The sequence below is a fragment of the Podarcis muralis genome, chromosome 3 (assembly GCF_964188315.1).
Source record: "Podarcis muralis chromosome 3, rPodMur119.hap1.1, whole genome shotgun sequence".
Classification (NCBI taxonomy): domain Eukaryota; kingdom Metazoa; phylum Chordata; class Lepidosauria; order Squamata; family Lacertidae; genus Podarcis; species Podarcis muralis.
In genome coordinates, this window is record NC_135657.1 from 39,366,510 (window position 1) to 39,393,284 (window position 26,775).

Consider the following 26,775-nt stretch of genomic DNA (forward strand, 5'->3'; position numbering starts at 1 on the left):
CCAGCTGGTTCCCTTCTCTTACAGCACCCCAGAGCTTCTTAAAGCTGACATACCTACGGAACTTGTCCTTGAATTTTTCCAGCTCCTCACGATTCTGGCCCAGCTCCATCTCCAGATAGTCTTGCCCAGACTCCAACTCCCTTTCCATTGCCTCCATTTTGTTGGTGACATAAGCCAGACGCCGACGCAGCTCCTCATTCTCATGCTGCAACAACCTAATGCAAACAAAGCAACAACATCCTGAATAAAAACTACAAGTGCTGCAGTCTTCCATACAGTTGTACCTAGGAAGTCGAATACCTTGGTTCCCGAACAAATTGGCTGCCAAATGATCGAAACCCGGAAGTGAGTGTTCCGGTTTTCAAACATTCTTTTGGAACCCGAGTGTCTGACGGGGCTTCCGCGGCTTCTGATTGGCTGCAGGAGCTTCCTGCAGCCAATCAGAAACTGCGCTTTGGTTTCTGAACGTTTTGGAAGTTGAAAACGGACTTCCGGAACGAATTCCATTCCATAGTACGACTGTACAACACTTACAGCCTCACTTCTGAAAGAGGGCTGCAGCAAGACGCACTCCGACAGTTCTGCCAACCCCTCCCCTTCTCTGTTCAGGTGCAAAGCTGCACACAGGACATGAAAAGACATCTGGAGAAAATGACTGTGTTGTGAAAAAATCTCGGGATGAGTTTACAGATCTTCCCTACCCCCAGCAACCATTCACCACAAGAGAGGAAATAAAGCCCAGGTTTCCAACATAATAATAATTTAAAAACCCCATTTGCAAACCTCCATTTCATAGTGCTGAGGCATGCTCAGCTCTAGACCCAGTGCAACTTCAAATGCATGAATGAGCAAAAAAACCAGTTTATTCACTCTTAAGTTTTCATGTTCAACAAGGAATTACAGTACATTTTACTACAGAGGTTTTCAGGTATCCCCCAAGCCAGACATAGGCAACCTTTGGCCCTCCAGATGTTTTGGCCTACAACTCCCATGATCCCTAGCTAACAGGACCAGGGATGATGGGAATTGTAGTCCAAAACATCTGGAGGGATGAAGGTTGCCTATGCCTGCCCTAAGCTCTACTGGATTCCTGCCAGTGCCTTCGAGTTCCAGGAGGACGACTCTGAAGGCATTATCTGCACACCAGGAAGAAGAGGAACAGCAGACACTGGGAAAGATGGGTAATAGGGTGCATTCTGGGGGTCAGGAATAGTAAGGGTGTTCTAGTGAAGCCTTTTCTGGATCTTGTGCCACTAAATTCTGTTTATGAGTAGCGAGTCGCTTTGAGCAGAGGCCTGAGCACATACGGGAATCTGCTGTAGATAAGAAAAGGTCATGTCAGTTGATCATATTGCCACCAGAGCAGAGACAGAGAGCCTTATTCTCAGTAGCCCGCCACTCATCCATGCCAGCAGCGTCTCAGTTTACAGTATCTGTACTAAACACAGTAGCCAGATGGGGCTGTGCAGTTTAGGTGTCCTCCACTGGAAGATGAGACTCACTCAATAATTTACGTGCTGCCATGAAACATCTAGCAAGGATGCAGGGAGGCGGGTTAGTTGACATCGGCCCATCTCCACCCTCACAGAGGAAAAGTGACCCAGTTTCCAAGCAAGTGAGTGGAATCAGTCTATGGAGGAAGATACAGCCTATGTTTGCGTAACGGCTCACTGGCACAGAAGTCTTCTGCTGTCCCAGCCATACATCTGCTTGCATGCACAAAGTCTCCCAACAGTTCTGCTACTACTGTATTGGGTTTGTTCTTCACTGATTTAAGAGCAGTCCAAAAAATTGCCTCCCGCAGGTATTTGTACACATCCAACTTTCATAGTGAGAGAGACTGCACAAAGGACATATCCCAAGCACAGCAGATCACATTCAAATAATAGCGCTTAAAACGTGTTTTCAAGAAATTAAAATAGATGCCTGCTGTTGGAAGGAATGATTGCCTATCCACTCTTCCTGCTGGAACAGCAAGTTGAAAACCCAATGTAGAGTTTGGACCCTTTGTTTGTGCTTGTACAGCTGGGTCTCCACCTACACTAGCTTTGGCATCTATGCCTGAGGCAGCTATATCAGTTCCGGGACCGTCCTTTCAGCCACTGCACCATCAAGGTTGTGAGATAATGCTTCCTGATGGGCACAGAGCAGAGAACTTCTGGCCTGCAAATTATCATCATCATCAAATTTATTACCAGGGCGGGTTACAAAAATTTGAAATTTAGTATTAAAAACCATTAAAACAAATTTCAGTCACAATAATAGGTGCCAATAATAGGAGTATCTCAGGTGCCGAAGGCCAGGGTAAACCTCACCTGCCAGGTGACAACTTCCGGTCCCAAAACGAAACCCACCTTCTCCACGCTTGACATAATGTGTGATGGCAGGTAGGGCAGGTAGAAACATGGCTGCAGAATGCAGGTTTAAATTTTAGCTGATATGCGTTTAATCCCACTTGGGCAGTATCTCCCCCACCCCAGCTTTAACAGGTGGGCAGCACCACCACCTATCAATCACCTGGTGTCACTATGACACCAGGTGATTGGCAGGTAGGTGGTCCCACCCACCTACCAAGCTTGGCCCATCAGGGTGGGGGAAGATGAAGATCTGGCCCATCCAACCCAAAAGGCCCCAGCCCTGGTGTAGAGCCTTAAAGGCAGGGAAAGCCATCACATAAGTTCAGAGAATGAGCATAAACGTAGTAGCCTGGAAAATAAAGATTTGCATAACGAAAGCGACGAGGATACTTACCTCATCCTTTCTGCATCCGTCAAGGGCTCCTGTGCAAAAAAGGAAACAGAAGCAAGAATCTCACTGAAAAATATGGGCAAGTTTTCAGAGTGGCAAACTGAAGCATACAAGTGCCAGATGGATATAACCCACAGCACCCTCTAATTCTCATACAAAGAGCTCTGGTCCAACCACACCCAGATGGGATTAATTTTATTTATTTTTTTATTTATTGAATTTATATACCACCCTATACCCAGAGATCTCAGGGCGGTTAAGATTCAATCCTGCACTATACCAGCCTAAATTATCTCAGTCACTAGACAGCTTTAAATTGACAGCATTACAGTGTTCACTATGAAAACCGAAGACCTGCTCTGTGGTGAATATGATCCTTCGTTAATGAACAGACCGAGGGAGATACTCCCAGCCACTTTTTTTGTTCTCTTTTACTGCCCATGAGCATCCACACTGCATTTAGGATACCCACTGGCCAGCAAATACTGTATACTGTCCTGTACTCTATATTACTCAGGCCACCATACATGTAGGTAAAGCACCACACAAATGAGACCGCTACCAACAATCTTAAAACAATCCCCATTGTATAGGAAGACACTTCAAGTTACATGCCATTGTTTTGTTTTTAATTATTTCTTACATTTCCTGGCCCCCTCCCAACCAGCTATTCCTCCAAGGAGCTCAGGGGAGCATGCAGGGCCTCTCCCCACCCCCCAATTTATCCTCAGAAAAAGGCCTTTGAGGTAGGTTAGGCCTAGAGAGTGTTAGCAGTCGAAGGTCGTCCTGTGAGCTTCGTGCCTCTGTAGGAATTTGAACTCTGGTTTTCCCAGACCTAATCAAACACTACACCATATGGACTTATTATCCCTAAACAATACTGACAAATACTGCTGAGTTCAGATTTTGGGGAGGACCCTTGAGCAAAACACCCTCAGCAAACTGCAACTGCCTGCTTCCATTCTTTTTATTTGTGTTGCTACCACCTGCTTATCTACCAGTTTGTCCGGGTCTCTGCTACTTTTTGCTTGCTCACTGCATCTCTAGGTCCAGGGGGCTTTCAATGATGGGCCCCTTGCTAGGGCAAAGGGCCTTGGCAGGTGCCCAATCATGCCAGCCTAAGACAGTGGTCCTGAACGTACTGACTGTAGCAAGATTTGCCCTATCAGATTACACAGTATGGGGCAACTGGCAATCTCCCAGCATGCAATGCCTGATATAAGAGGGCAGGAGAGAGATCTGGGCAAAGACAAAACGCCTTTTCATTAGGGTACACTCAGCTTAAGAACCTCTTTCCGTGATGGATGGGAGTGAGTGGCAGTTTTTCTCAAGAACTGTGACTCATACAAAGGTGCCTGAGGAATTTACCGGGCAGTTTAGCAAAACAGGTAAGCTGCCACAAACACATATACTGGCACTCGACAGGTAAGCATCTCCAAAGAAGCAAACCCAGGGCAACCTGGATGCCAAAAGGAAGGAAGAAAAATCAAAGGGCTACGCAGAAAGCATGACGTATTCAGTATTCAAGCATGTGGGCTCAGTTTCCGATTTTAAGGATAAACACAAGCAGGGAATGAGCTGATAAGAAACATGTTGGGTGGATAATATTTGGGGATAAAACCCCTTTGGTCAAACCTCACAGAGACTTAAGGAGATCTGCTCTAAGCTACGACAGACAAAACTTGGCAGACAAACATCTGTCCCTCACTCCCTCCTCACTAAGCACCTACCTTGTTTAGCGCTAAGCTGAAGGAAGGGGAGGCTCTGGGTGAGGCACTGCCCTCCTCCTGGCTCCAACGTGAGGGAGGGGAGAAGGACCCTTTTCCTGAGTAGCTCGGCTCCAGCACTGGCCTCGGGCTAGTTCTGCAGCCCAGGGGCTGTAGCCACACGAGCCGCGGTGGGTATTCACTCTGGTCTTGCCCTTCGTCCCTCCCTCCCTCCTGACCCAGCGTCTTCCACGGAGGGAGATGCTGCTGCTCAGAAGACACCCTTGCCAAGCCCAGCTCTGCCAGGTGCTGCAGCTGATACTGACACAGATCCACCACCCGCTTCTCCATGGAGAGGAACTTCTCCTTGCTGTCCGCCCTCACCAAGACGGGCTTCCTCCTTAGCCTGGAAGCCCTCTCCATCTCCTCTGGCAGCTTCTTACGGCAAGGTGCCACATCGAGACCCTCGCGCCTCCGCTCTGCTTTCCTCCTAGTGAGCCGAGGGCTTTTCTCAGCGGTCCTCCTGGTGCCTTCAGGCTGGCTCTCCTTCTGCCCTTCTGGTGTGGAGCACCTGGGAGAAGTGGGGGAGTCCTGGCTCCCTTCTCCTGCTCTGCCCTCCCCCAAGGAGTGCAAGTGGACAGGGCTCAGCACCCGGTGGGTGATCTCGTCCAGGAACTTGGAGAACTGGAGCTTCTCCTCCGTGATCTTCTCCTTCCGCCTGACAGAGTCGGAGCAGCTCCCGCTGTTGTGCTTGTCCTGCCTGCTCAGGCACAGCTGAGGGTCGCTGTACTTCCGTGAGCGGCGGCCACGGGCCAGGGTCTCCACCGAGCGAGATTTGCGCAGGCTCTCCGGCCGCACTTCCAGCATGTCTGCCTGCTTCAAGATGCCCTTGAGGGGCAGCAGGTGGGTCGATGGGACATGGAACTTCCTAGGGGCTAAGATCTCAGCGGGCTCTTTGAACATGAGGGAGCGCTCCAGGCTTCTACTCTTGAAGGAGCAAGTCGGCCTCCGGCCTTCGTCCCCAGAAACCACTACCGTCTCGACGCTTCGACTCATGAACTTACTGAGCCGCCCGCGGCTAGGGTGCCGACAGTGCCTCACACTCCGCCTTCCCGTTTTCCCGCTGTGAAGCAGCACAGGCGACAGAGTCCGGCTCTTCAGGTTCAGCTCTGCTCGGCACCCTGCTAGCTCCTTGTCGCTGCTCGACTCCAGAGACCAGGAAGAAAAGTTAACGTTGCAAACCTCATACCCATCCACCTGCTGTTTGGGCTGGCCTGCCTTGGGGTAACTAAACCCCTTCGGCTGACGAAGTGGGACCAGGCCCTTAGCTGCCCGGCTTTCAGTTACCTGACTCTGCTCCGCCAAAATCACACCATCTTGGTCGTCGCGCAGGATGGGCAGCTCGTGCCGGATCTCGCGGTGCTGCGGAGGAGCCTTGCGGTAAGGCTTCTTGGAAGGTGCAGTGCTCGTCATTGTCCCCTCACTTGACTTGCACAATAGGTCACCTGCCGAGAGCAGAAATTGCAGAGGAGAGACAGAGTCACATATGCCCCATTCAGCCCAGATACGTTCCCACAAGGCAGTCAGATATCCTGTGTCCCACAGCACCCAAACATCCAGAGAACCGAGGAAAGAGGCAGGCCAGAGCCTTGGAAAGCAGCTGTAGTAAAAAAGGAGGGAAGAAGAAAAAGCACAGCTGCGTCCTCCCAGCCAGCAAGAGCAGAGGATTGGCTCATCCTCTCTCTCTCTCTGTTATGCACATACACACACTAACATACAGTGTGTGTCCAGATTATATATAGCAAACGAGAACAGGCCTCAGAGCGGCATATTGATTGGGCTCTTTAGGAAAGGCCGTTTCCGATATGGAAACTGAAAACCTTGCAGGCGGGAATGACAGGCCAGGCAGGAGCTATTGATCTTGTGCTGTCGCTGCCAAGAGGGACTACATGGGAGAGAACGGCAGGCATTAAGCATGCCGACAGGCTGGAGGAATTATGTGCTTGTATTAGTTAAAGCCAAATTACTCCCAAGTGTGTCAGGGATAAAACGGCAGAGAGAGGCACTTTCGCTGCCACTCTCTCTAAGGGCAAAGCTTGGAGGCACTTCTAGGACAGAAGGAAGCCTGCTGAAAGCTGCTGAGCTATGCTGCTGCATCAGGGCTTAACAACGCAGGCCTACATTCTGTAAAAGCTATGAGCCATGAACAGCACCTACCTGTGTCAGGTTCCAGGACAGCATTGGCCAGAGGCAGCAGGCAATTTATAATGGGGATGGGGGGGGGGGAGAATCAGGACTGATGCAAATGTTCCTGAAAGCACAGACAAGAGGCCTCTGCCTTCTGCTGTGTAGGTAAAAAATTAGCCAAAGGCAGTGATCATGCTGCTGCCGGCCAAGACTATAAACTTGTCAACAAATGCAAGTGTCCAAAACCCTTCCAGAAATCAGGCAGCCAGGCTTGATGGAAGCTCAGCCATGAAATCCTTCTATGATATACAAGGGAGCTGGAATCTGCCTTCCTCGGGCCTTTCAGTCCTCACAACCCCTGCAAAGTTCACAAACCATGTGGCCCCAAAACAGCATTTCCTGAGGTAGCTAAAAGGATACAGGAAATGTTGCTCTGTGAAATCTCAACTAGAACGCCCTTAACAGATGATACTCCTCTACAGACAAGGACTGCACGCAGAACTTGCCTGTGCTGGATTCGGCACAGCTCTTGGCTTGCTTCCGTTTCTAAGTACTACGCTAGAATGATGTAACAGCATCAAGTACTTCTACTACTGACATACATCAAGGGCAAACAGCAGGCTTGGCACTGCAGGAAAGTGACAAGAAGCACGTGCTCACAACAAAGGTCAGTCAGGGCAGAAAAGGTGAGGCCTGCTAAAGGAGCAGGAAGCACAGACATGGCCAGAGTATGACGCTTCAGGGAATGCTTTGCTGAAGGCACCTTCATTTCAAGCAAGCAGTTTCTTGTCCATTTCCTCCTCCACAAGGAATGCATTTCCTTCAGCCAATGTGCAATAAAAAAAACCAACATCATAGGTTTTGCAGCCCTCAAGAGTCAGCCTATTGTAATGCCTGCTTAGAGCAGAGCAAGAGGTAAACGAAGACAAAGAAACAAACACAGGTTCTCCGTGGCATTTTGCTCTGTAGAGCCACTGGGTTCTTATCAAGTCAATAACAATTTGGGTAAAGAAGGCACAGTACCTTTGTGCTTAAACTGCCTGGAACTGTCCCATTACTCCCATGGTTCCCTCCAGCATTCCATTACACACAAGTCAAAACATATCTGTACAGCTGGAGGTAAACACAGGGCAGCTACAATACCAATGACAATGTTTTGCAGGCACCACGTCTTCCAGACTGCAGCAGTCAAAGCTTCTGTAAGGCCTCTAGTAACCTGATGACTCATGGGTGAAAGTGCATGCCTTTTGCTACCTCCTCCCCAGTATTGAACCCACTGAATTAAAACATGCTACCCTGCTAATCAAAAAAGGCTGTAAAAACTATCCATTAATTAAATCATAACAGCAAGCGCAAAAATGAGCAAAGATAACTGGTTGCAAATTAAACATGTCCTAGTATATTCTTGAAAACCAGTTTAAACAGAAATGACTTATGGTTTTTTAAAAACAACAACAACAAGAAGAAGAAGAAGAAGAAGAAGAAGGCTGGCCATTTAAGAGACCTTCTGGAAGTAACGTTCTATAATCTGGGGTCAGTCTTGAGAAGGGCTTCCTCGGCGCTCTACATTTCTCATTGTAGGAAGAATCATAGCTCAGTAGTAGCTATGGTTTTGAATGCAAAAGGCCCCAGGCTGAATCATCTCCAGGTAAAAGGACCAAAGAGCAGATGACACGAGTGAGACTCCCTGGGGAGCCTCAACAAATAGGCTAAACTGGACTAGATGGGTAAGTAGTGACCAGATATATGACGACTTCTTATGTACATCTCGTTCATAAAGGGGATTGGGTAAGGCCTCTTTGGCCGACTCTCACTAAAGGAAGGTCAAATGTGGAGCAGTCCAATGCCTAAGTATGAGGCAATCCCCACAGCTAAGCCTATAAGAGATGTGCTGAAGAACTTACCAGCCTGGATTCAGATTTGAAGCCTCATGAAGAAGGCACTCAACCCAACAACCTAAAAAGTGAGGAAAACAAAGACAGTTTACTATGGAGCTCAGCTCCTCCTCTCTTTTCCAGCTCAAGGAATAAACACATATGTCAGTCCCCACCCGAAATATGCCCAGTCTGTAGGATCACAGGTCAGATGGGGGTGGGGGGAATAGCTGCAAATACCTAAATAAAGCTCAAAACTGTCAACAAAACATTCTGGTAGAGCACATTTTCCCATCTACACCAAAGGGTAATAGTGAGTACAGTCGTACCTTAGTTTTCAAACAGCTTAGTTCTCAAACGCTTTGGCTCCCGAATGCCGCAAACCCAGAAGTGAGTGTTCTGGTTTGTGAACTATCTTTGGAGCTTCCTGCAGCCAATCGGAAACCGCGCCTTGGTTTCCGAACGTTTTGGAAGTCGAATGGACTTCCAGAACGGATTCCGTTTGAGAACCAAGGTACAACTGTATTTTGATTTTACAACTATTTGCTGCTGCACTGATCCATCAGAAAACAAGAGTTCAGGTACTGATTCATAAAAGGCTCAGGAGTCAAAATGAAGGTGGGCAGCACATTCCCATGAAACAGACTACACTGTCCTCTATTTCTGAAAGGAATTGTAAGATGTATTGGGGGGGAATGCTTTTGAAATCTGTACCAACTATTTGTTGGCCCTCTTAAGAGAATGTCCATCACCTTCTCTCCCATGCCTAGCTCTCAGACCAAAATGAGCCTAAAATGTACAGGTATGGCATATATACAACCGGATGCCCACAAGGTCAGGGAACTATGAACAGAGGGATAGAACAACAGGTCGGAGAATAGGATTCTGGCCTGCTATTTCCACTCAAGCTCTCACACAATCTGGTGGGGTTGCATTGCTGAAGTCTTCCCTGGCCCTCCCAGCTACTTTCCTCTATCAATGACACCCAACCTTGGAGTTGGGGTTACATTATGTGTACAAAAACTCCACACCCTAAGTCAGAGCCATAAACAAAGTTAGTGTAACAGGAAGCCAGGAGGGCCTGTGCTGGGCAAGAGAGCTGCTGAAACAAGTCTTTGAGATGCCCTAGGATTGGCCCTGCCCCAACAAGCTTGTTGGCCCCTTTCCTTACTACAGTGTTTTCTTCGGGCCTCAACTAGCACAGAACAAACAATCTCACAATAGCATAGCTATTCTGTTCCAAGGCCACAGAGCAATAACTAGATCTACACTTCTCCAAGTCCAACAATACAGGAACGCAGCACGGTGCCTGTGAATAGACTTGTGGGGGTGGGGAGAGGCTTTCCAAGAAGGCTCAGCATACTCTCCAATTCCATGCACACACAGAAACAGGACAATTATTTTCATCAGGTGCAAAATTCAGCAGCCTGAGAATCTCACTTTTTTATTTACATGTTACGTTCATGTTACGTTCTTTCAGGTTACGTCCCACGGCGACCCAGAAGTACCGGAAAGGGTTACTTCCAGGTTTTGCTGCTTCACACATGCACACAAGTGCCAAATTACGCCGCGCACCTGCGCAGATATGGCACTTCAGGTTGTGCTCTTTTCATGTGGCAAATGGGCCTCCGGAACGGATCCCATTCGCAACCACTCCTGTGTCCTGCTGGGTTCTAGAGTACAACATACACGTCCCCTGCTCAGCTCCCTTCCTCCCGTCCATCGCACATGACAAAATACCCAGGGTACCACTGCACAATCCCTTGCAGACATTCCCCACATAGGCCTCTCATAAAATAAGGGACTTACAGACCCAAAGTGATGTCCTGTCCAAACATGTTCGTCCTCCCGGCTCTGAGTCTGCGGTATCCGCACCGCATCCAACAGCATCTGGGCAACGGCTTCTGAAACCGGAGAAAGGGAACTTTGTGAGAGTTACCAATCGGCTTGACACGCAGGAGCACACAAAGAAAACCACAGTACAGGCAAGAACACGGTCAGCACTGGACACAGTATTCTAACTAGGTTTTCAATGAGTATCACAGAACCCGAGCATCAGGCCACAATTCCACAGCATACTGGAAAGGCCTTTAAAACTATCCCCCTTTTTAAAAAAAGAAAAAAATGACAGGAATATTCAACTCTTTGATGTACTTATTGAACAGGCATTTATTCTGGAGTAGAAGATCGCCATGAATTATGCAGATACGTTCATTGTTCCACCTCAGTCACAACAGCCCAACCTAATTTGCTGTGAAACAGAGGAGAGATCTTCTGTGCGGGGTGTCCCTCACTTGGCCACAGAGAGGCTTGGATGCTGTTAAGAGCTCAGTGAGCAGCAGGTCAATACAATCTGCAATTCGGTATTCCATCCGGTTTTGAGAAGTAATCTTATCTAAGGACAACTAGAGTAACTGGAGAATAGCAGTTCCCTGAGAGAAACAGGTTTTTGAAAGTTTAAAGCCACAGGCAAGTGACAGCAATAGATAGTTTACAGTTAGCTTTATAATGGTAAAAAGAAAAAGTAGCTTGGTTTTAAAAAGCTTGGTCTCTATAACTTATAAGGAAGCCACATTCATGGGAATCTAATAAGCCTCAACACTTTTAAGTTACGTTATTTTCTGGATTAGTCGTATCATAAGATGCTTCTAAGTCATGCTATCAGGGATCATGTGAAATAGCCAATCTCCCATAGCTTTCCCTCTTCTAGTTCACTAGCACAGTCACAGCTTACCCATGTTAAGGCTTAAAAAGCAACATCAATTCCACAAAATTAGTTCTCATATTTATGCCAAAACACCAATGAAATTTAACTACAAATTGGATTTAGTTCAGAGTCGAACTCACAGGCCTTGTTCGCGCATCATTGTTTGATAAAATTGTTTTGAGAAAATTAATGCAGCCTTCGGAAGATCTGGCTAAGAAAACTTGGCATTAAAAAGAATGGAGGAAGAAACTATAAAAAACAAACCACATTCCCCAAACTGCCCATTTTTCCTCTTCTGTTCAAAACACACATACATGCACTTCCATTCTTAAACAAACTCATCAATTATTCCATGAACTGTGGATTATTGTCTTCCATTTGTTCACCACCTTCTATCCTAAGCCTTTTATAAAATTTATCAACAACAAACAATCACTGTTCCCAATACCACTCAGCTGCCACCAAAACACAAGCAGATTCATTATGTTGCTGCACAGCTGCGGAGAAAAAAACAGGTTACAACAGGAAGCTGAAGATTTAGATAACCAGGTTTCCAAAGAAGCAGGGAGCAGTTTTTGCTGTTGTTTTTCTGAGAGCTTTAATTATGGCCAGTTCAGAGAGTAGAAGCTCAATTTCCTCACCTTTCCGATACTAATTTCATAATACAAGTGTTACAGCTGAGCATGCCTAACAATTTTCACACCACTGGAAAATGAGATGAATCAACTTAACTGATTCCTGGGTCCTTAAAGGACTGAGGTTGAAGATTCAACCCCTAAGCATTATTTTGGTACACGGTTGTCATTCCTGCCTTCAGCAGTCAGTATTCTGTACTGCAGCAAAGTTATTTCTACAAATCTAAAGAAACCGAACCTTCATTATTTTGTACATTATTTTGTTTCCTAGAACCAGTGAAGAGGGAATCTATCAAAAATTTTGACAAGCTAAGTAAATGTTGGGACAGTCAACAAATGGCATGAAATTGTATGCTACTTTCCCCTGGCTTTTCTATTTATTCAATGAAACAGACTTTGAGGCTGTTGTTGGGAGTGGAATACACGCTTTTAATTCTTCTCAGGGTAGACAAATGGCAAGGAAAATGTTGCTTTCCTACGGGGGGCAGAGGGCTGGGGAGGAAGTTGCATGGTTCTGATGATGGTTTCCACAGTTACTTTTCCGTGGAGAAAAGATAAAAAGTCAGAGGAATGAAACACACAACTGAATTTAATATGTAGTCCAGCACTACATCAATAGTTTGTGCCTTGTTAAGTGACTGCAGTGAAGCAAATCTGTCCAGGAGAGGGAGCTTTAGCTCTAGCCAGAGAACGGTAGTGTTGTCACGGGGATTCTCACAAACTTATATATATTTTTATTAGATGAATCCTTCGTCTCTCTTTTATTTATAAGCCTGCTTAAAATAGTGTGCTGCCCCATCAGCTCCTTCCACTGTCAATCACCACAAACAAGTAGAGTGGGGAGGAGGCTAGAGAACACACAAGTACCACATTCTACTTAGGAGTGGTTACTAGCCGCAATGGATACGTTCTGCCTCCACTGAACAAGATCATATGACTCTGAACGCCGTTTTCTGGGATTCACAAATGGCGAGAGTGCTGCCGCATGCCAGTCCTGCTTGCAGGCTTCCCACAGGCGACTGGCTGGCCACTGTGAGAACAGGATGCCGGACTAGATGGGCCTTGATCCAAAAAGACTTATTATGTTCTTACATGGGACAAGCCAGAACGAGTCGAGGTTGCACTGCAGAAGACAAACCTGGCTTTTCAACCCTAAAAGTCTTGTCTACAACCCTTACAATTCCAGACCACTCCACTCCTAGGAGCATCCCGCACATAGCTCTGGACGAAGAACATGACAGAGCTTCAGAATAAAAATCTGTAAGTGGCACCTTGCACTATATTGAGTAATGGCTATGTAGCAAGTCTCCGTATCCTCACATAACCCTACCATTAAAGCTCACAAATTGCAATGTGAACATTAAAGGTAAAGGGACCCCTGACTGTTAGGTCCAGTCGCAGACGACTCTGGGGTTGCGGCGCTCATCTCACTTTACTGGCCGAGGGAGGCAGCATACAGCTTCCGGGTCATGTGGCCAGCATGACTAAGCCGCTTCTGGCAAACCAGAGCAGCGCACGGAAACACCATTTACCTTCCCGTCGGAGCAGTACCTATTTATCTACTTGCACTTTGATGTGCTTTTGACTGCTAGGTTGGCAGGAACAGGGACCGAGCAACAGGAGCTCACCCCCTCATGGGGATTTGAACCGCCAACCTTATGATCGGCAAGCCCTAGGCTCTGTGGTTTAGACCACAGAGCCACCCGCTCTAAACGAAAGTATTACTTGCGGTCTCTGTTGAGATCCACCACCTGCCAATGGGAACAGGTGAGCTCTTCTGACCATATGCTATTAACAATCCATTATGTGCACTTTTAAAATATGTATACCCTTTGGGTATATGGGATGTGTCCAGGGAGGTCAACGAGATTGGGAGAATAAAGGAAGAAAATAATTGGTAGTGCTTTTGCGGAACAAGGAAACCTCTGACCACAAGGACTTTTCTAAACAGCAGTTTTTCACACACCAGGCAAAGTATTGTAGCTCGCAGCTGGGAATATGGGAAGCACCCACTGAAAAGCAGTTTCCATGAAACTCTTTCCCCCACAGTTCAAAGAACAACACCCCAAAATATGGGCTTTCAATCACAGGCAAGATCTTCAATTATAAAGGCATTAAATCATCTGTACTTGGAGAGAGCACACTCAACCAGGAAGAAAGCATCCTAGTCAACCTTTCCTTCCAGAACAGCCCCACAACCACACTGATGTGAGCTACCTCTGTTGTGTAGACTGGCAGGAACAGGCAGGTGCCAAGCACGCCACACATGGCTGTTCTCCTGAGAGCAGAAGTAGGATGAGTCCCAATTTCCCCTTCAGTTCAGAAGGTACAGTCTGATAGCTCAAGCAACTAATCCAGTCATCAGGGATCCAACCAGTAACATGCAGAAGTGGACCCACCTCAACTGACCTTAACTGGAGTTGAATTGAGCACAAGCTAGTCCATTTGAAGGGAACAGGCAACAGTTATTGTAGGCTTTTAGGTGCTGCTGCTGATTAAGGTAAAGGTAAAGGACCCCAACAGTTAAGTCCAGTCACGAATGACTCTGGGGTTGTGACGCTCATCTCGCTTTACTGACCAAGGGAGCCGATGTTTGTCCGCAGACAGTTTTTCCAGGTCATGTGGCCAGCATGACTGAGCCGCTTCCGGCGAAACCAGAGCAGCGCACGGAAACGCCCTTTACCTTCCCGCCAGAGCAGTACCTATTTATCTACTTGCTTTCGAGCTGCTAGGTTGGCAGGAGCAGAGACCGAGCAATGGGAGCTCACCCTATCGCGGGCTCAGTGGTTTAGACCACAGCGCCACCCAACCCTAAAGCAACCGTCTCTCCCTGCTGAGTTCCTCAGTTACCATGGATGTGGATTTTTTTCCCACTGTTTAACATAAACTCAACTCTTCTGCTTTCATAAGTACGGAGAAGAAGTCTAAATCTTAAAACACCGTCTGCAAACACAACCCAGGCCCCTCCTACCTGCGTGCCTGCAGGCCACCAGGTGTGGCCAAGAACGGCACAAGCTACGCACTAAACACACCTTTGATGTGGAGCTGAAAGCATGTAGCCGCAGGGCATGAACAGCACGCCGCCTGCCGCCAGGCTGACTCTATGCGCAGGAATGCAGGCTGAAACCACAGGCCAAGAAAGACAAACACACTGCATTCCACGCAAAGCAGAGAACAAAAACAAGCAGCCAAGCCCACGTGGCCTCCGCAGTCCCTCCAACTATGCCAGCTACAGACCTCCACCACTGCCTTAGCCGTGAACCCGGACAGAGGAGTACTGGAGTGACTACCAAGTGCACTGAAGCAAACGAAATAGGGTGAGAAGGGGAATTCATAAGAATAACTTTCATGTGTGTGTGTGTGTGTGTGTGCGCGCGCGCGCGCACGTGCACGCATGCGCATTTGTTTCTGTAGACTGGGCTAACTGGGAAGCAGCTGGATCCTTCTAGCCAATAATGGTTTTAAGAAATATGTAAGAAGCTTCTCCCTTCCTCCCTGCCAACCCAGCTTTTGCTCAAAACAGCCAGTATTCAACCATCGAAAAATCTCGGTTTAACAGAAGGAAGCTGAAAGAAACTGCTAAACTACCCTTTAATGTTTGGTTTAACACAACTCCCTTTTTCAAAGCCGGTTACCATCCTCTCCCCCCCCCCCCCCGGCAGGGTATTTCTCTCTCTCTCTTCTCCACCTCAACACCCTTTCACACAAATACACTGCCAAAAGTCAGCAAAGGCTGATATGATTTCTGCTCTACTGAACTCTTCCTCTCAGAGCCACCTGCCACAACAGAAAGCCTCAAAAATCAAGGCAAAGGTCTCTGATGCCTGGTAAACATGGAGGGGACCCTGCTCTTATAGCCGCCCACACAGGGTGGAGCTACATACATGCTATGCACCCACAAAGTCTTCAGAGGCAGAAGTGTTCTCTAATTCTGCTTCTCCTTCGCAAAGGCAACAGTGAATTCTGAGACTCCAACCTATTAAACTTCTCCAGACTGAGAAGCTCTGATTCTGTTTCAGCTATAGGACCACATTGGCTATGTTATGGCTTAGTGTCAAGTGCCCACGTGCAAAGCAGAATACAGTACTACAACTTTTATCTCCCTACAGTGCTGTTGTGAAGACAAGCAAAGCCAATTCCACTCCACTTAGGCGCTGACATGAGTGACGCCGTACAGTAACAGTGGACAATATGAACAGGTAACCTTATGTCTCCATCAAAATCAAACGGTTGCCAGTTTTTGTCAAGTACAAGCAGCTGTCCGTGGTGTGCACTATGTAGGACTAATATGAATGGATTGTGCTAATAACATACAATTAAAGGACATTACTGAAATAGGAGACGGTTTACCTCAAAAAGAGCTGTTGCCAGCTTCCCAGACAAGCCTAGATCAAGCTGAAGGGCACTGCCTTCCCTCTTAATTGTCTCACACAAATGTTCTGCTTTCAAGTTTGCTTTTGGAAACTAAAAGTGTGAATCACATTCTCTCTCCAAAAACACTGAACTTAAATCCAGGACTGCCTTGAGATTGTCCAAGACAATTTCTGCCCCACTCCCCTTACAGGTAGAAGCTTGTTAGAACCCCAGACCAAGTGTTATTGCAAGGCAAAGACAAACAGCTCACGCCTTGTTTGTTCCATTTTATAGCACAATCGGTTTGGTTTTGCTTTTTTAGCAAACGCTCTTCAACAATCCAGGGGTGGTTTGGCTTCATGTAAACGATCAAGGAACACAGGGAGCACCTGGAAAGTTGTGGAAGGTTTGCTACCATGGTTTTAATTAAAACTGCGGGGTGGGGGGGGGGCGGCCTACAAAAATGAAAATGGGCAGGGAAAGCGCCAAAAACATAGAGAGGCAATACGAAGTAAAGACCGATGAGGCAGCAGGGTGTGCCACATTCGCACCGCAAGCTAGAGAAATGCAACAAAAATCCCATTCTCTTCGAAGATATTGAAATACGTTTCCTCGTTTCCAAGCACATGCCCATGAAGAAAAGCCCCTTTAGGCTCCACCAAAAGAAAGAGGGGGGGGGGAGCCCTTTTACCAGCCACCCCCCCCCCTCTCCAACTGCTCCCAGCTTCCAGAAGTCTCAGCAGTACTGTCTCTCCCAGCATTCAGATAAGCAGGAAAACAGCAGGCAGGCAAAGGAGGAGTCTCTGCGCTTACCCAGCTCCCGCCCACGTTTATCCTTTGTATGTTTTACAGCATCTCAGGGCAAAGCCCTCATCCTGCCACTGGTGGGCGGGCAGAGCAGGGGAAAGGGGCCCTTTATAATTGTAGTGTTGCAATCTGCCAGCCTGGCCAGGCGGCCTGTTCCTGCCTGCATATATTAAATACCTTATAACTGATTACACCCCCATGGGGCATGATTAGCAGTCTTCAGAGAACAAAGTCTACTTTCATAGGAATAGGAAGAGACACGTACTGTGAAGTTACTATATACAGCTGGGCAAAGAGAACACGACAAGGAGAATTAAAGTCTTATTTGCATGCCCATCAGCTCTCCCTTGTCCAATCCCTCCCCTCAACAACCCCCCCCCCCAATTATTCACAGTACCTCCAAAACATTTCCATGTGAAAAGTAGCCAGCAACAGACCAAGAACTATCATGACCGACAATGAATTATCCCCAGTTTAAAAGTCAGTGAGTGTAGATGCACACAGGTGCAGTGGACAACATGCAATCCCTTGAAATAAGCATATCCAAGGTTCATCGGTCAACATGAGGTTAACTTCTTTCAGGCAGAAAGCTAACACTCTATTTTGGATTTTTTAATGGGGTGGGGGTGAGGGGTGGAAAGAAAATCACTTCCAGCAGCAACAACAAACACCCAGCAGGAGGAGAGAGAGGGTTAGAAATATCTCTCTCACACACACAGTGGAGGGGAAATACTCCATGCATTATATGTAGGTTGAATTCTACACAAACAAAGAATCTTGATTTACTTATTTGGGGAAAGGCACTGCAAGACACAGCTCGTGAGACCCTGTTATATTTCAGTACATATTGCTTTACTAAAGTTACTAGCCCTCATGGTTGCTTAGGAACACTAATGGGCTGGGGAGGTGGGACTTTGAATTTATGCCTATCAATCATTTTGTTATATTTGCATACCACTCTCCAGTTGTTTCTTAAGAACAAAACAGTGTCTAGGAGCAAATTGCAGCAAGGCTTCACTCTGAGCAAAAGTAGAAATATGCATTGCCCAGGGGAGGTCATTGTGTGGAAGCTGTTGAGATGGTATCTACTCACAGCTAGTTTATGAGTACTTCCTCATCCAGCCAGATGGAAGCTCAAGGGAGGCCTCCCAGATATACCAATTATCACTGGTGGGAACTATATGGGAAGGTGATCTGGACATAGGCACTGAAGAGAACTGTGGGGACTCGATTTGGACTAAACCTCCTCTCTACCTCTGCCAGAATTCAGGAGGCGTTGCTCAAAGTACTCTTACGGTGACTGTAGACCCCACTTTAATACCTCCACAGTGCTGGAGAGGATGCCATCAGTGGGCTCCTTTGAACTTGTGTGGTGGGACTGTGCCTAGGTGAAAAGGTTGTGGATACAGGTATTCACTAAGTTTTCAGATACATACAGTTAGCCAACCCATTGCTGATGACCCTGTCATAGCAATGTCATCAGTTTGAGAAATTTAGGTTTTTGCAAAAAGCATATATTTGTCGTCACTGAACACAATCAAGCCCTGTAAACCTAGAGCTGTGCTCCTGGGCCTTCCATGGCCTTTTGTTCATACTATTTTGGCTCTCGGAACAGGGGCAAAAAGAGACTCTAGCCTGGTTCAGACAACACACTAAGTCAAACCCTGGCTTAGCTGCAGCAGAGTGCTATGCTAAAAGGACCAGGGAGCAGCAAAGTGGATATAAGCTCTTGTGCAGGAAGCAGTATGTTTGTGCAGTTCTAGTAAGCCATAGTTTGGTTTCCAGTGAGATGGGAACAAGGCCTATGTCTAAGTACTTCCACCTCAATATTTTTATGGCTGTGTTTGCATGCAATACTAACTACAGTTTATAAACCACATTTTATGAACCTGGCCCAGTAGCTTAACCATGGTTTACTAATCATGAACAAACCATCTCACAAACCATGGTTTCTTACCAGTTTATAAACTTTGGCTTAACCATGGCTTAGCATAACATGGGAACCAGGCCATAATTGGGCTTTTTCTTTCCTCCCTATCAATGTCCTTTTGGTTCAGAAAATAAATATAATACGAACATCAATATGTTCAATACTCAGTGGAGCTAACCGAAGAGACATGGCAACAGATAAAACTACAAGATTTTAAAATGGTCGTTCCCAAGCATAGCTCACTACATACAGGTAAATAAAATACTGTTTTACTTACCAAACAGCATGGGAAGTCCATCTGTGATAGGCTGAATTATTAATGTGTCCTAAGGTTAATACTTGGGCACAAGTAGCAAAATTGTGGGTTTTCAACCAGCGTTAAGTGAAAAGAGAATGAATAAAAAATCAGATAGCTCTGCAAAATGGTACTTTAGAAGACCGTGTACAAGCCACAGACTTGTACATCCTCTCCTTGCCTCTTGCATGCAGTGTCTATCTCTGCTTCCCATTTAGCACTAACAATCATGTATTGTGATGTCTGAATTGGCAATCTCTGGTTAGAACTTGCCCTCCAAACTGGAATCTGAAACCATAGTTTGAAGTAGGTTTCTAATTCTGATTTAGAGAGAAAGCACAAAGCCCAAAGCAAACTATGGTTCATGTTGAAACAGGGAATGGAAAAGGAAGTCACTAATGCACTGATCCTCCAAATAATCATTTGAATTGAGGGTGTTTTTAATAAACAAATAATACATTCTGCAAAGTACCCCAAACTCTGCAACATGGGTTTCCAAAAAATGGCTAGTTTTTTGTTTGTGCATGTGTGTATTTATGGATCATTTTTATTCTGTTTCTGTAACCAATAATATAGTGGCCTCTTGCCCACTTACTCAACTGCAGAATGAAAAAAGACAGAATATTAAAGAGGTTCCATGTGATCTCACCCAACATTTTATCCCACAGAAATTATGGAGCTATTCTAATATCAGACCAGCATCCATAGTGCAAGTCAAAGCTGTTCCAAACATGATGCTTTTCCTACTCAGAAATGCCTTCTAAGATGGTCTGAAAACACCAGCTAGTGCAGAACACTGTTGCTAGGCTGTTGCCTGGAACATCTATGCAGGATTATGCTAGTGGTGTGGCCTGCACTGGCTCCCTATAAATTTCTGGCTCCCATTTAAGGTGTCAATGCTGAGAAACAAAGCCCGAAATAAGCCCAGAATCAAAATACCTGTTTCCATTTACAAGCTGACCTGAGATCAGCAGAAGAGGCTTTCTTCCTTGTTTCAGTGGGGATAAAACACTGTATAGTGACAGGGGATGGGGTGCCACTACAGAGAAGACCCTAACTAAGGAATTCCCTGACACAGAGGTGCAGTTAGCCTCTACACTGATGGGTTTCTGGTGCCAAGTAAAACACACTTGTTTACCCAGGCTTTTGTTGGCACTGATTAGACTCTCCAAGGTTTGGGAATTTGAGGAGTATTATGTCTACTGCTGAATTTTTATCTGTAATTGCTGCTACTCTTTGTCCTGAAGTCTATCATTTATATTTTAGGGAGTTCATTTGAGTAAAGGGCAGTTTAGAAGAGCAATTAAAAAATAAAAACTGTACAGGTCATGAGAAAAGAGAACTGGACAGAAGGAAGACCTAAGAGTTACAGAGAAATATCTTTAGGATATTAGGCACAAAGTCTCCTTCCAAATAACTGGGAAGGGTGGCCATTCTGTATGAGAAGAAAGCAATCCCAACGAAACATCCCTACTGCCAAGCTACTCTCTTCCTCAGCATGTTAACATTTACCTGCACATTTGCCATGCTACAGAAAAAAAGCTTGATGGCATACTGGTTCCATTTAATGACTAATCTCCCCATGATGCGGGGCAACCATCGATCAGGCATTCCAGCTCTGCTCATGAGCAAGAAGTATGTCAGCACATAGCTACTCTATCAGCCCAGAACACCATTACTCACTGCCCTCTACTACACAAATCCCCACCCTCATTCCCTGAACTAATAGCCTTTTGGTGCAGAGAAACACTTCTGCTATTTCACTCCCCCCCCCCCATTACCAGCATTGACAACCAGGGCAGTAGGCCCTAATTTAGCTCAGCAGAGGCCCTCTACAAACTGCTAATCCCAGTGTGCAGCTGTTTCTCAAATGCACTGGCACGAGCAAACCGTAAACGATTTATGGCGCGTGGCAGGAAGACGGCTGGCTCCTTGCATGGGCGGAGTTTCGGTATAAGATCGTGTTTGGACTAATGTTTATATTACAGGCTGTCAATCCAATACTAAATACTACATGGCAATACATTCTCCACACCCAGCCGGGGCGCTGACTACGCTAAATCCTATCAGAGTTATTTCTGAAGCTACAAGTTGGGAGCTGGGAGGTTTGATCCTTGTAAATATACCCTTTAGAAGTTTTAGAATCTTACAAAGAACTTGGCTTACTTTCTGCAGCATCCCTGTACTTTCAAGGGTTCCCAGTTAGCATGAGACCATTGCTTATTCATAGGTAGCCTCACGATGCACACACATCATTAAATGCCCATCCCAATCTTAATAGTCAAATTTTTCAGCTGATCTAGAGAGAACACAGAAGTAACTCTTCCCTTGAAGACTTTCTACAAACTCAGAAAAATGTCTTTTGTTTCTTTGGAACGGTGTTTCAGTCTCTCCTTAAAATCACTACTCTTCAATGAAATGAAAATTCCAACGGGCAGTTGCTCAATTAAAATTTATCAGTAAGTTTGATACTATTTCCTAAAGGCCTCAAACACAATTGTTTCTCTACACTTTAAGTATTAAGTGAGCATAGCAAAGCTTTAAAAAAGGCTGTAGTTCTACCAGTTACTGCTGTTGTGGATGATTTTCAGATTAAAATTTCCTAAGGACCCAGACAGACTTTGTCTCAACAACAAAGATGATCAGACTACATTTATTTACTTATTTATGAGTTATAGGCTCTGAAGAACTAAGCAATGATGTGTAATGTTGCTTGTGGTGCTTATTCCCAGCCTTCCACACAGGGGGAAAATGCTGGGTTTGGAATGGAGAACAATGCAGGAGTTTACATTGGGACACAATCCTCCTCTCCTCAGGCGAGAGAAAAGGGAGTTTCCTTTCAGCTTCCCACAAAAGAGCAGAAAGGAGAGGAGTTTACTAAATTCCCTCTTTATATATAGGTAACTGTGAAATGACCCCCATTTGCCACCAAGAATATACTATTCTCGAAGAATATAGTCTTCTCCTCCAGTGAAAGGGAAGGGGTATTGGGTCCTTTCCTGTTAGGATTCTCAGTGAATTGGGCCCCTCCACAGAGGTGAAGGGTCTCTTAGAACAGGGATCCGACCATAACAAGGAAATGGTGGTAACTTCAACACAACTTCAAATCAACCTCCTCCTGCCCCAGAGACACATCTAAGCAGGAGAGTCTAAATTTCTCAGGGCTGGAATTTATATAGCAATAGATATACACTCCAACACAAGACTGAAAATTGTTCAATATCAATACAAGGTGTGTAGAAATTCTACAGCTGCCACTATACACTAGCCAAAAGTAAAAACACTGTATACCTATTTTAAAACAAATGCTAAATGTCTTAACAGCACAAACTGTGTTCTGGTTTTATAGTGGGTATTTTTAAATGATGCGTTTCCGGATCAAGGTACTTCAGTATTTCAACAACTTGTTATTTCTAAAGATTGTAGTTACCAACTCTTTACAAAATAATATATAATTACAAATAAATCAAAATTTTGTTGTTGTTGGCATCTGTCTGTCTTGAGACGATGGACTACAAATCATTGTAGAATCACAGCAGCTGCTGTGGCTGCAGAGACTGGTAACTGCTGCCTCCCACGTTGGTTTTATTGCATTAGCAGCACCAAAGTGAACTCTCTCTGAGCCACAAGCCTTGGCTGCGTGTATAGAGGTCCTGGGTTGCCCAGATGAAAAGAACCCCCTCACAGCCTCACTGACGTGGTCCAAAGGAAAGCAGAGCAATATGTTTAGCCCCAGTTTGGCTACAGGAGTTGCCAAAAGGAGGAGAACCATGTGCCATCCAACACTTAGGAACTCCACTCCGAATTTGTATAGGGTTTACTCCTTAGCCTTTTTTCCTCCCAAAGATGTCCTGCGAGGCAGCAGGTAAATATGTAAATGTGTGTGCAAACTCTTTTGACCTTTTAAGAAATAGACTGCTATTTTGAATAATCACAAACAGACCGGTTTAAAATTATGTGCCCTTTTTAAGTTGCAACAACTTAAAAATCCATGCCCTGGAAATCACTGCCATCACCACGTTTGAAGGCATATTAATGAACAAATATTACATGCTTTCATTAGAAGGATGAAGGCTGCAAGCCTAACCATGTCTACTTAAAGGTGAAAAGAAGGAAATAAGGAAATAGAGACAAAAACAGTAGTGTGATATGAATGCAGTTTTAAACCAGTGCTCAAAAGAAGCCCTCTCAAATTACCTAGTGCCACTGAGTACTTCCTGCCTCTTCCTTGAAAGAATTTGATTTCAAGCTGATAGCATTTATTTATAAAGAACAAAGAAAATTAAGATTCAGGGGAGGGAACTATATCACAAAATAATAATAATAATTAAAAAAAACATAATTCAGGTTCAGGAACAGCCAAAATTAAGGCACAACTACTGTGTGAACTAGGGATGTAAAACATATATATTGGTTAAATTAAAGGACATGGGGACGGGGGGAGTAGTAGGCGGTGCTCACTTGAACATTTAAAAGAAACCCGGTGAAAATGTATGTTTGATCTAATCCTTTTGAGAAACAAAAGCACATTAAAGAAAGCTTAGAACTGAAACATTAAAACACGCAAGCCAGAACTCCCAATGGCAATTCCTGCAGCAGGTGTCTGTGAATCCAACTTTATAGCTTGGCTATGATAAAGCAGCCTCAGGCATAAGATGTTGACCTTGCTGGAAGCAAAAGTCTGACTCTGTTGATCCCTGGGCATTGAAACGATCATTAACACTGCATTAAGTGACCATCCCAGTTAGTCAAATCAAAGCTCCAACCTGGTGCTGAAGTGAACCAGTCACAGGTCATGTCCCAAGGAAAATGGCTGCTTCTCTCTTCTTCAACCTCTTCAAACTAGCTAAACCGAGATGTTTATTTTTTGATCCCCAGACAGATTTATATACTATATAGACTAAAGGCTTAACTCTGCTCTTGCATGCACATAATTCCTAACGAAGTTTCGCAAGAACTATGCATGGAAGCTTCAAATAATCTAAAATCCTTTTCCAGCTCCAAAATCCCTCTTCTTTTGGCTATACTGCAGTTCTGATTTAACTTGAACCACTAAGTCCTCGACCCTGAAAAAAAATTACTAATATTTATCCACTATTTCCCAGGCCTAAATTAAAAGCACTGTGGGAAAAGGGGGTCTAAGGTAAACTATTTTACCCCCCCAAACTCAAGCCACTGAAAATGAATTGTGGCAACAACATATACAGTATACAATTATAGACTCTCCCCAATACTTAAAATCTGCAACAGTATCATAAGCATAACCACTTTGTTTACTCTTTCTGGCCAATTTTACCAAAGATTTCATTTTCCCTGCATTTCGGGATATGTTGATTACTCTACTTCCATGCAAAAACAATTTTAAGCAAACAATTTGAAAAGGCAGTACAGGAAGCAAGGCAGGCAGACACACAACTGACTTTAGGGAACTTGCCAGAAACGGTGTGCAAAGTGAGATGCACAGTTTAGCATACAGTGGTGCCTCGCAAGACGAAATTAATCCGTTCCGCGAGTCTCTTCGTCTTGCGGTTTTTTCGTCTTGCGAAGCACGGCTATTAGCGGCTTAGCGGCTTTAAGAAAAAGGAAACAAACTCGCAAAAACTCGCAAGACGTTTCGTCTTGCGAAGCAAGCCCATAGGGAAATTCGTCTTGCGGAACGACTCAAAAAACGGAAAACCCTTTCGTCTAGCGAGTTTTCCGTCTTGCAAGGCATTCGTCTTGCGGGGCACCACTGTATCATTCCATATAATATTCAAGTGGGTATACTGTGTGAGAATTGGGAGGGTGCCCCAACAAGACTTAGGTAAGGGTAGGTGATTCCTCCATACCTGGGGAAACTTGGGATACAAAGGCAAACTATTGTTAAAACTTCCTGAAGACCAAAGGCTGACTGTTTAACACATGCTTCCCTCATACGACAATGGAGACCTGGCAATGGAGGGCCCTCAGTTACCAGGTGGCTTCAATTGAAGAGAATCAGCCAACAGACCAGTTCCACCTTTGACCAGAAGTCTACATGTGGGAGCGAAAGGACACCTGTCCCAGGAAGAAGAAGAAGAAGAAGAAGAAGAAGAAGAAGAAGAAGAAGAGGAGGAGGAGGAGTAGTAGTTTGGATTTGATATACCACTTTATCACTCCCCTTAAGGAGTCTCAAAGCGGCTAACATTCTCCTTTCCCTTCCTCCCCCACAACAAACACTCTGTGAGGTGAGTGGGGCAGAGAGACTTCAAAGAAGTGTGACTGGCCCAAGGTCACCCAGCAGCTGCATGTGGAGGAGCAGAGACGCGAACCCGGTTCCCCAGATTACGAGACTACCGCTCTTAACCACTGCACCACACTGGCTCTCTCACGTGGACTTCACTTGCCTACCTCATAGTTCAAGGAACTGTAGTTGATGCAGGCCAACCCCTTCCCTGAGAAAGACACCAATGGATTTCCTGCACAGGCAGGAAACGACATGATGTTTTTCCAACAAGTCTTGTACAGGGGGTAAAGCAGGCAAATGGCTAAAGTGGGGAAGAAAAGAGCCCACTATGAATCCCTCCAAGAGATCCTTTGAACTGAGAGGGGGCTGATCTTCCTCACATTAAATGGAAATCAGAAGACTCGACACTTAATATGCTTTCTCCAGCAGGCTTCAGAGAACCCATATTAAGAACGTCAGACAGTCCTGCTTACCAGAGTTCCTCCTTTATTAGCTTCTGAATCAATCAGCAGCTCTTCCAACCAGGGACAGCACAAGAGCCAATCCTGAATTATGAGCAGGTCTTCGGTGCATAATGGGTCAAAGACATCAGTATGAATAGGATGAAGGAGGCATGAGATCAAGCTAGAATAGTCTTATGATCTCCTTCCCACAAGGCAGCACAGTTTCCCGTTTCATTCTGACTAAAGTTCACTATGGGCCTGCGACGTGGAGGGACCAAATTCCACATACTTTTATTCTCCGAGCAGTGACTAAGAAAAAGTGTGCTCAGTGTTCCTGAAGATCAGACACAACTATATCCAAGCCTGGCAAGAGTCTTTAGTGCAAAAACAACACTTAGGGCTAGGCAACAGGTATACCCTTAGTTGTGCAACTCACGCCTCTAAAATATCCAGATTTGTGACCCGTTGATTGCCATTGTGTTTACATGCAGTTTACTTTGAGCACTAAATAGGCAATTAGCCAAAATTCATATAAAATGGATATGGCTTACAAAAATTTTAGATAAAAGAATGGACTTAAAAATAAAGGTTGCTGTGTATTTGTCTTTGTCACTTCCTCATAGCTCTTAAGAACTATTTTAATAAGCCATTTTGAGAAAGTCTTCCTTACAGCGATTATTTAAAGCAGGTATGAGCTCTGTGGCCAGATCCTGGATCAAGCCTACCAGGCCAAATTTGGGAGGGCTCTGCACCTGTCAATCACAATATCAGGTGACTGGGTGCTTTGAAGTCCCAAAGTCAGACATCAAAGAATCATATACAGTCAATCCATCAAGTTTCAACTCTACTGCTGAGCCACTGATGGGTGGTAGAGCCAATGGCTGC

The 26,775-nt window shown here is 45.4% G+C and overlaps 1 protein-coding gene and 1 long non-coding RNA gene across 9 annotated transcripts in view; one reads left to right on the forward strand and one right to left on the reverse strand.

Moving 5' to 3' along the window:
• The window catches only part of TJAP1 (tight junction associated protein 1), a 42,211-nt gene that overhangs the window by 12,062 nt on the left and 3,374 nt on the right, over positions 1-26,775 (reverse strand). For 3 of the 8 annotated variants that reach the window (XM_077925673.1, XM_077925671.1, XM_028724316.2), the window contains 5 exons: positions 10,325-10,419; positions 8,546-8,597; positions 5,802-5,959; positions 2,752-2,780; positions 54-215 (listed from right to left, as the gene is read on the reverse strand). In XM_077925673.1, coding sequence (XP_077781799.1) covers positions 54-215; positions 2,752-2,780; positions 5,802-5,927 — 317 coding nt within the window. In that variant the 5' untranslated portion in view covers positions 5,928-5,959; positions 8,546-8,597; positions 10,325-10,419. The other 5 variants (XM_077925672.1, XM_077925676.1, XM_077925674.1 and 2 more) reach the window with 4 other exon arrangements.
• On the forward strand, positions 14,821-16,192 carry LOC144327232 (uncharacterized). Its single transcript, XR_013392174.1, has 2 exons — positions 14,821-15,174; positions 15,967-16,192. It is a non-coding gene; the product is annotated as an uncharacterized LOC144327232 (long non-coding RNA).